The sequence below is a fragment of the Phocoena sinus genome, chromosome 8 (assembly GCF_008692025.1).
Source record: "Phocoena sinus isolate mPhoSin1 chromosome 8, mPhoSin1.pri, whole genome shotgun sequence".
Classification (NCBI taxonomy): domain Eukaryota; kingdom Metazoa; phylum Chordata; class Mammalia; order Artiodactyla; family Phocoenidae; genus Phocoena; species Phocoena sinus.
The window spans coordinates 104,129,671-104,139,491 of record NC_045770.1 but is presented as its reverse complement, the minus strand read 5'-3'; the positions used below and the strand labels follow the sequence as shown (position 1 = coordinate 104,139,491).

Here is a 9,821-nt window from a genome sequence, read left to right as displayed (position 1 = left end):
ACTCGTAAATTATATGAGTTAGAGAGAATGAATTACAAAAGGGCAATGGTCTATCATCTTTCAAAGTTTTTAACGGAAAAAAGTGGGAAGTGGAATCATCTTAATGTTTGATAAGATGTGACGTGGGACCGCTGAAAGTTTGTTTTTTTTTAAGCGGCGGTGGTAGGAGGGCACCAGGCGAGGCTAGGGAGCGGGTCTGGGCTCACCTCCGGCTCACCCATTCCTCCGGACCCTTTGCTTAGCCCCACACTGCTCCGGAGCTCAGCCACACCGCCACCGAGAAACCCGCCTGGAGGCCCCGGAGGGGCTCGCCCCTCCGTCGTGCGCCCCAAAGTCCCGGCGCTTCCCCAGGCACCCACTGGAGAAGAAGGGTCCATCTGTTCGTCTGTCTTCCAGACCGGCACCTGCACTTGGCCCTCCCCTCTGCCTCCCGGGGGACCCATCTAGGCGCAGCCCGCCAGGACCGCTGGCGACAGACGGTCTCTCTGGCTTCCCCCGGCACCGGCCGCTCTCGGATTACACCCTCGGCCGGGGCTTGGCGGGCGCGCGGCGACCCGGCCCCTCGGCGGTCTGCCAAGTTAGCCGGCGCTAGCAGCGCCACTGCACCACCTCCGACTTGGCGGAGCCAGGAGAACCCTGAGCCAGGTCAGCTCCACAGCACTCCGCTGGGGGGGTAGGGGGGCACCTTCCCCACTACCTCCCCCCACCCCGCCCACACTGGTCCGGGCCAGGCGCCCGCAGAGAGGGGAGGCGGCGGGGGAATCTTCCCAGGTCACCGCCTCTCGGGCGGCGCGGGGTGCGTTGGGGTCCGGGGACGGCGTGGTCGGGCCGGGATCAGACGCGGGAGTCTGGAGTCCCCAGTCCTGAGGCCGGAAGGGGTGGTGCGACCCTCTGTCCCCGCCCCGGGGGCGGAGCCGAGGTCGGAGCCTGCGGAACCTGAGACTAGGCGAAATCGGCCCGAGGCTCCCTGCCCGGCTCCAGCCTCCCCCTACCCCGCTCCAGACTCGGGGAGACCCGACCCCCACTTCCCCTGTCCACCACCTGCAAGACCTAGCCTCTTGGGTCCCCGGCTCGGCCCACGGGCCCCGGAGCAGGTGCAGGTGCGGCTTCCCCATCTCTCTCCCACCCGGGCGCATCCCGCTGGGTGGCCATGGCACGAGGAGACGCCCCGCAGGACAGGCGAGTTGGGGACCGGATGGGGTGCGTATGGGGATCCGGTGGCCGTGGGCAGCTCAGACCCGCTCCCTTCGGGCTCTCCAAAGCGCAAAGCAGACCAGCTGGAACTACAATTCCCGTCAGCCGCCTCCCTCGGGTGCCTGAGCCTGGGTGATGGGGGTTGTAGTCCGCTCTCTGGAGGAGCCGCCCTGGGAGGTGGGAGGGGCCGCCGAAGCGGGAAGTCCTCCGGGTGACCTTCTGAATGATCCTTACAGTTACCACCTGGTCGGGATCAGCTTCTTCCTCCTGGGGCTGGGCACCCTCCTTCCCTGGAACTTCTTCATCACAGCCATCCCGGTGAGACTCGTGGCTGGAGTGACAGCCCCACGGTCACAACCACCGTCCGTCCCTCCAGCTGCCTTTCCCCACCACGCCGCCTTTGATTCCTCATTATGTCCGTTTGTCGGCTGAGGCAGGATCCTCAGAGAGGGGAGGTGCCTCTCTCATGGCTAGGACGACCAAGCTTTGAGGGATGCCCAGATCCTAGAGGGGCAAGGCCACCAGGTCAGGGGATCCTGTGGAACCAGCAAGGAGCTACCCACCTACTTCCCCTGTTTGTCATTATTCCTTGCTAGTCACTCAAAAATTGGGTTATCCAAGCCTTTTTTTTTCTTTGAAATAGCATGAATTACATTCATTCATCCAACAAATAGTTAATGTACACCTAGAATTCCTGGCACTGGGGGTACAGAAGGAAACATAGCAGAGGAAGGTTTCATCCTCACGGAGCTTACATTCTTTCAAGGGAAGGCAGGAATGTGGGGCTTGTGTTCTCTTTGGGACTGGGTTATTCTTATATATTAAATGCAACAACTTTCCAGATGCCTCTTTAGCGCCTGGCTCTGTGCTGGGCCCTGGAGACCCAAAGATGAATCAGCCCATGGTCTTGAGAGCAAGATGGGTGCATAAGAAATATAAATAATGTAACATGACACGTGCCATCCCAGGCTTGGAGCAGAGTCCTGTGGGTCCCCAGGGGAGGGAGCAATTCCTTCTGCTTAACGGAAGAGGCGATTTGTAACTTGGGTAAATCATTTGTGTTGGGGGAGGGGAGTGGTAGGAGGGGAGAGGGCACTCCAGGCGGAGATAGCAGCCTTGCAAAGACACCGAGAGACAGGAGAGTACCAGCTTATTCAGAGTAAGGGCCAGAGCTTGGGGTGACTGGAGCTTAGCAGGACAGAACAGGAAATGGGGCACAAAAGGGAGACCAGGGTCTGGTTCTGAAGGGCCCCAAATGCTGTTCCAAAACCTTGGGGCTTTGCCTTGCAGGCAACAGGGAGCCATGGACAGGGAGCGGGGGAGTTAAGCAGAGTCGTGGCAGGATGTGTGTTCCAGAGAGAAAGCAGTTGGTCAGCACCTGGGCCAGAGCCTGGCTTACAGTAGGAGCTCCATAAATACTTGGGAACCTGGAAGCTGCTGCAGGAGTGGGGGTGGGGGCTGGAGCCAGGGCACAGGAGAGGAGGGGTGATCCAAAGATGGAGCAAAGCCCAAGTTGGGGGTTCTTAGTGCTTGGGCTCGGTCGCAGACTTCAGCCATTCAATTCAATGCACGTTCATCGAGCTCCAACTGTGTGCCAGGTGCTGGGGACGGTGCAAAGACAGAGAGTCAGTCCCGCAGAAGTTAACGAAGCAATCCCAAGCATGGGAGGAGGCAGAGGGAGAAGGCTGGGGGGTTCCTGAGGGTAGGTTGTAGGGTGACCCTATACCCCGCTCCCCTGGCATCCTGGCAGTACTTCCAGGGGCGTCTGGCAGGGGCCAACGGCACCACCGAGACCCTGGGCACCAACCACACGAGCCCTGCAGATACCTTCAACTTCAACAATTGGGTGACACTGCTGTCCCAGCTGCCTCTGCTGCTCTTCACACTCCTCAACTCCTTCCTGTACCAGTGGTGAGAAGCCCTGCCCCTTGGGCTCAATGCCAGGCCATCCCTGTGTTGTTCCTTCCCGGCCTTTGCCGAGGCAGCTCCATCTGGGCCCAGGGAAGACCTCCCATGCTTCCTCCCCTCCCCGCTGCATCTCTCCCCAGCCCCCACTGTCCAGCCCCGGGATGAGACTCTTGCCCCCTCCCCTCACCTGGCCTGGGCCCAGCGATGCCCACGCTGCCCTCCTCCGTTCTGAGCAGCATCCCCGAGACGGTGCGGATTCTGGGCAGCCTGCTGGTCATCCTGCTGCTCTTTACCCTGACGGCGGTGTTGGTCAAGGTGGACGTGAGCCCTGAGCCCTTCTTCTCCATCACCATGGCCTCTGTCTGGTTCATCAACTGTGAGCACCGCTGCCCTTCTCCACCTCCCCACCCAGCCCCCCAGGGCTTCAGCCCAGCCTCTTCTTTTTACTGAAAGGGCCCAAGGTATCCAAGAAGGGAAGACAGCAGTAGCATCACCCATATCCCTGATGAGAAACTGAGGCCCGGGGGGAAGAAAAGTCACTCGTCCAAGGCCCCACAGTGACCTAAGAGCAGGTCTCCTGGCCCCTAGCCCCTCACACCTAGGGCTGCACCTCGGAGGAGGGATGAACGTGGGGTGTTACATAGGAACATGCCTACCCAACCTAGTCCGGAGTCCCCTAGGCACCCTGCCAACACCTCCTCCAGGGAGCCCCCAAGGCCTGCCTAGTTGAGCAGCGGCCCCCAATCCTGTCCCTCCACAGCCTTCTGTGCGGTTCTGCAGGGCAGCCTCTTCGGGCAACTGGGCACCATGCCTTCCACGTACAGTACCCTCTTCCTCAGCGGCCAGGGCCTGGCTGGGATCTTCGCTGCTCTTGCCATGCTCATGTCCATGGCCAGTGAGTAGACTTGGGTGGCTGGAGGGCAGGGGTGGCCTCTGGGATTCTGGGGAGCAGAGAGAATGTACCAAGAGCAGGATGCCTTGGGCTTTGGTGGAGATGGAGGTGATGGGGTGATGGGGGAGCTGGGGATTGGGTTAACTTGGGGCCAGGGGCAGGATCCCTGAGGCCAGCACTGGCATGTGGCAGTAGGCTGAGGTTGAGGGAAGGGGGCACAGGTTTGGGATTCAGATAGACTTGGGTTTGAATCCCGGTTCCACTGCTCCCTAGCTGGGGGCATTGGCTGGCACTTACCTGTGTCAGGTTCCCCACCTGAATGATTATTATAGCTCCACCCTCAGATTGTACGGAGCATGCAGTAATAATGAGCACATAGTAGGTGCTCAACAAAAATGACACGCGGGGAAGAGTGAGAGGAGTGAAGGGCTGGGCTGGGGCCCCCGGCACAAGGGTCCTGAGTCTGTTAGTGGGAGGAATGGAAGATGCCGGGAGGTGAACCTGAGACGTGCATAATGCGAAGCAGGAAAAGAGTTGCTAGCCCTGCGGGAGCTGGTGGACCAGCCACCTCCCTTCTGCAGCTGAAGTTTCTGCACAGGTGGCGTGGATGCCCAGACCTCCGCCCTGGGGTACTTCATCACGCCCTGCGTGGGCATCCTCATGTCCATCGTGTGTTACCTGAGCCTGCCCCACCTGGTGAGCCTGGTATTGGGCTCAAGGCCCACTTCAGAGCATCACAGATACAGCCCTGAGTCTGAGGCCCTGAGAGAGGCCAAAGGAGGCAGAGGGGACCTGGGCCCAGCTCTGATCCCCAAAGGAGTCAGCCACTGGGGGACCCCAGCCTCTAAGTCAACAGGGTGGGGAGGGATCCAGGCACTTCAGCCAAGCCAGGCAGGGACAACGCTTTCCTTCTGCAGAAGTTTGCCCGCTACTACCTGGCCAAGAAACCATCAAAGGCACAAGGTCAAGAGCTGGAGACCAAAGCTGAGCTCCTCAAGCCTGGTGAGCCCGGGACCCTGACAGGGAGGTGGAGGTCCCAGTGGAGGCTAGAGCCACCACCACAGGGAAGCATTTCCTCTCCGTCCCCAACTAGAACCCTCATCCCTAGTAGCTTCGTGTAATCAGAGGCAGAAGATCTTGAAGGGAAGTCAATGGGCTTAAAGTCATCCCTTTGCCCTCTGGGCCTCAGTTTCCTCCTCTATAAAATGGGGAGGCAGTAGAGCTTCAGGCATACAAGTTCTAGATCCTAGTGTGTCTGAGTTTGAATTCTAGCTTCATAACACCCAAGCTGTGTGACCTTAGTCAAGTCACATAACCCCTCTGAGCCTCAGTTTCTTTATTTGTAAAGCAATGGCAGTGAAATAATCCATTTAAGGTGCTTAACTCTGCCAGGTACAAGTATGGGCTTAATAAATAGTAGCTCGGCATCTTTCCATTGTTAATTCTCTTTGCCTGCGCCCTGGGCTGGTGGAGGGTCACTTGTTTTAATTGCTTGGAATCTCCTTCCCTCGGGCCTGGTTGTCACAAGCGTGGGTCACAGGCATGACCCTGCCCTCCCCTCTTGCCCCAGATGAGAAGAACGGGATTCCCAACAGCCCCCAAAGGGCAGCGCTGACTCTGGATCTTGACCCTGAGAAGGAGACAGAGATGGAGCCAGAGGAACCCCAGAAGCCAGGGAAACCTTCAGTTTTCATTGTCTTCCAGAAGGTTTGGCTTGGGTATAGCCCCCAACCACCACCCCTGGGGAGGAGAGGGCTGCTCTCTCCAGCCTTCCCCAGAGACTCTTAGAATGCGCTGAGGCCTGTACTCACCTGGTCCACCCAAGGTGACAGGGTCGTGGTGGGTCAGAGACATGCTGGGCCAGGGCTTGAGCAGGAGGGTTTGGTTGCGTGTTGGGCTCTGGGTCTGCCTGCCTGCTCACACCCTTGCCTCCGACCCCCAGATCTGGCTGACGGCGCTGTGCCTTGTGTTGGTCTTCACAGTCACCCTGTCCGTCTTCCCAGCCATCACAGCCATGGTGACCAGCTCCACCAGCCCTGGGAAGTGGAGTGAGTGCTGGGAAGCGGAAGAGGACAGGGCAGTGGGAATGAAGGGCAGAGAGGGAAGAGGGCAGCCGGGACCAGGATAAGCCCCCTCTCCCTCCCAGGTCAGTTCTTCAACCCCATCTGCTGCTTCCTTCTCTTCAACGTCATGGACTGTCTGGGACGGAGCCTGACCTCTTACTTCCTGTGGGTGAGCACACCTAGGCTGGGGTGATCTGACGGTTTGGGGAAGCAGTCGGGGATCAGAGGGTGTGAAAGAGCACAGAAAGGTGATGTCCCAACAGTCCCACTGGTCTGGGTCTAGTAATGGAACAGCTGGCTGGTTTAGCAGTGAGCACCTGGTCCCTGGAGATATGCAAGCCAGGGCTTAGACTGTGAACTCTTTGAAAGCAGAAGCCTTGTCCAACTGACCTGTGTCTCCAGCATCCAGCCTAGGGCCCAGGCCCTGGTGCTTAGAGACTGTTATGTGGAGTTTCCTGCACCACGTGGAAGGTCAGACAAGATTCCTGGTATTGAGATTGCTTTTAGCCAAGATGCTGCTTCTTTAAATGAAATCTTCCAAGGACACACAACAAACAAAGTAGATCAAAGAGTAGCTGCTCTGGGAATTCCCCAGCGGTCCAGTGGTTAGGACTCCGAGCTCTCACTGCCAAGGGCCCACGTTCAATCCCTGGTCGGGGAACTAAGATCCCACAAGCTGTGCATCCAAGCCAGGATGGGGCCTGGATCCCCAGCTTCCAAATCCATCTTCCCCAAAGGGGTCTTTGGAACCCAGGGGTGCTCAGAGCCACCAACGTTGAAAACCGAAGATGCTTGTCTAGTTCTGCCACGGAGAGAGCATGAACTGGAGCTCAGGAGAGGCAAAGTCTAGTCCCAGGCTGGTCCTTGATTGCTGGGTGGCCTTGGCCCAGCTGCTCGCTCTCCAGAGGCCCAAGTGCTGGGTCCTCACTGGCACACATGGAGTAGGTCAGGGGAAGTGATAGTTGAGTCTATCTGGGGTGTCCCTGGAGCAGAGACCCTGCTCCCAGGGACCACCCTCACCCCAACCTTCTGCCGCAGCCAGACAAAAACAGCCGGCTGCTGCCCCTGCTGGTCTGCCTGCGCGTCCTGTTTGTGCCACTCTTCATGTTGTGCCACGTGCCTGAGAGGTCCCGGCTGCCCATCCTCTTCCCACAGGACGCCTACTTCATCACTTTCATGCTGCTTTTTGCTGTTTCAAATGGTTACCTGGTGTCCCTCACCATGTGCCTGGCGCCCAGGTCTGGGGGATGGGAAGGTGGGGGGGAGGGCCTGGGAGCAGGGAGGTGGGCTAGCTCTTTGAGGGGCCTCACTGGTGCCACCTGCCAGGTCAGGCTTTAACTGCTGAGCCGGTCCCAGGCCAGGAGCTGGGGAGAGGAGGACTTGGCTGGGGAGGTTCCTGCCCAGTAAAGTAGCCCAGGCACTGATTTTGGGGCCTCCTCTCTGGTCCTCAGTTTCGCCATCTGTGAAATAAATGGGTTCGACTGTCATTCCTTAGGGCCCAGCTACTCCCCCAAATTCTCAGTTGCAAGGGAGCTAAGGTTTTGATCACAAGCAGAGTTCCTGGGCTATTTACTCTAGGGAAAATGGAGTTGAGAATCCAGGGAGAGCAGAGGTGACCGGGAGGACCAGGTAGGGGACACTCTGCCAGGAAGGAAGGCAGCTGCATCTAGGCCCCAGGGGCGTGAGAGATGTCTATGTCCAGTGGCCCCATTTTACAGATCAGGAAACTGGAGTCCAGAGAGAAGGGCCTAATTATAGCGACCAGAGGTTGGGCCAGCCCAGACTAGAACTCAGGCGTCCTGTTGTTAGGAGGGCGGAGGGCACAGGGCTGGGTCCAGGTTGGGCCTGACATTTTCTAAGAGCTCCTACTCCTGTGTGTTCTAGGCAGGTGCTGCCACATGAGAGGGAGGTGGCCGGCACCCTCATGACCTTCTTCCTGGCTCTGGGGCTCTCCTGTGGAGCCTCGCTCTCCTTCCTCCTCAAGGCGCTGCTCTGAAGTGCTCCGTCCAGGGCTCTCCCAGCATCTTCTCTTCGGAGCTGAGACCCAGCACAGGGGGAATGGTGGGCCAGGCTCAAGCCTCTGCTGGGCGGGGGCCCCGCGGTCCGAGGGTCCCAGGAAGAGGCGGGTGCTGCTCTCTCTCCTGGGCTGGTGGCCACCTGGGGTGCTGCAAGGAAGAATTCACCGCCTGCCATTCTAACCCTCCCCAGGAGTGGAGCTGACGCACAGAGACAGACTATCTAGATGCACACAGACCTCACTGAAAGGGTGATGATCATGAAGAAGAGGGCCGAGGACAATGGCCCTTCCTCACCATCAGGACTGCATTTGTTAATCATGAGAAACTCACTGGCCAAGTGCCGGGGCTCAGAGGCCACAGGTGGGAACTTGCCAACTGTGTGGCTGGTGTGGCCGCAGCTTCAGATTCAGAGTGGGAGTGGGGGCCAGCCCTGGACAGGAGCTCCTCTTCTCTCCAGGCCTCAGTGACACCATGGTCAAGTCTCCTGGACTCCAGAACAGAGGATTCCAGGGAAGTTGAAGGGACAGGGAGAAGGAGTTCAGGATCTGAGGGTGCTCGAAGGACCCTCTGGGCCTCAAACAGGGTTTTTGTCGCCAGCATTTACTGTGTCCACTCCCCAGAGCCCAGCTGGGCCTGGGTCGCAGAACTGCAGTTAGCCTGCGTGTGTGCACTGCACTTTACAGTTTGCAAAGCTCTTCTGCACCCGCTCTCTCACTGAAGCCACACTGAGGCCCTTGGAGGGAGGCCAGCAGGGATTGTGCTCCCCTCTGTACAGGTGAGGAAACCGAGTCCCAGGGGGAAGTGACCAGTTCTCGGCAGAGCCAGGACCCAGCCCCCACCTCCCTGTAGGTGCTGTTCTTCCTGCCCACGGCCTGCTTCCCTTTTCCTTGAGGGTCTCAAGGCGAGAGCCCTAAGCACTTACTCCACCTTTTTGCTTGTTTTTTCTCTCTGACCCTGCTCCTGGGTCTAATAATAACCTTCTCCATTTGTACAATGAATTCACTTTCCAAAGTGCTTTCAGCTCTATTGGCTTTGATGAGCTGGGTGGGGTGGGGATGATTGTACCCATTTGACAGATGGGATGACCAAGGCCCTGAGAGTGGCAGGGATTTGTGGGCATCCCTGTGCTGGGCCCTCTTGACCACATCATGGCCCAGGGGTACTGGCCTGCAAGGAGCCCTGTGCTCCCGGGCAGAGGGCCTGGCCACATGGATGACTATCGCTCTCTCCCCCACCGGTGTCCTCTGCTTCCCCAGGCTCCCCCTTTTCAGAAATGGAGACTCAGAGAGGCAGTCAGCCAGTTCTCCACAGGGATGGAGGAAAGGCCTGCTTGGCCACACACCTGTGCTACCCTGCCCAGCACAGAGAAAAGCAGGGGGTTTTGAGATTACAGGCAGCAGCCTTTCTGCCCACTTGCCCTCCTGCCTTCTGTGACCATTCCCTCAGCACCTATTATATGCCAGGTGCTGAGCCAGCACAGGCCCCCTGCTCAGAAGCCGGAGGCTGCTTTGCTACCAAGGAGGAAAGTGAGGCAAGCTATGACCTTAGGAGCTGAAATAAAGCCACACTCCTTCAACCCTTTTTCACTGTGCCAGGTTCTGGCTGGTCTGGCAACCCTGAAACGAAGGAGTTGTGACCCTCCTCCCAAGGCCATGGGAAATAGAATGTAACTTGTGATGGGGCTTGTGAGGACCCTGCAGAGTGTGTAATATGAAACTCTTAGAAGAGGGGGCCAGTGATCTCAAG

General features: G+C 58.4%; 1 protein-coding gene across 2 annotated transcripts; it reads left to right on the top strand.

Moving 5' to 3' along the window:
* The first annotated feature begins 927 nt into the window (after positions 1-927).
* On the top strand, positions 928-9,073 carry SLC29A2 (solute carrier family 29 member 2). Of its 2 annotated transcripts, none has more exons than XM_032640221.1 (12): positions 928-1,179; positions 1,431-1,512; positions 2,945-3,105; positions 3,339-3,478; positions 3,863-3,997; positions 4,593-4,690; positions 4,912-4,996; positions 5,565-5,701; positions 5,937-6,042; positions 6,141-6,226; positions 7,100-7,295; positions 7,942-9,073. In XM_032640221.1, exons 1-12 carry the CDS (start codon positions 1,151-1,153, stop codon positions 7,983-7,985), a joined length of 1,299 nt encoding a protein of 432 aa, XP_032496112.1. In that variant the 5' UTR covers positions 928-1,150; the 3' UTR covers positions 7,986-9,073. The 2 variants fall into 2 exon arrangements, with proteins under 2 accessions (XP_032496112.1, XP_032496111.1); XM_032640220.1 differs by having other exon boundaries at positions 7,096-7,295.
* The last annotated feature ends 748 nt before the right edge of the window (positions 9,074-9,821 follow it).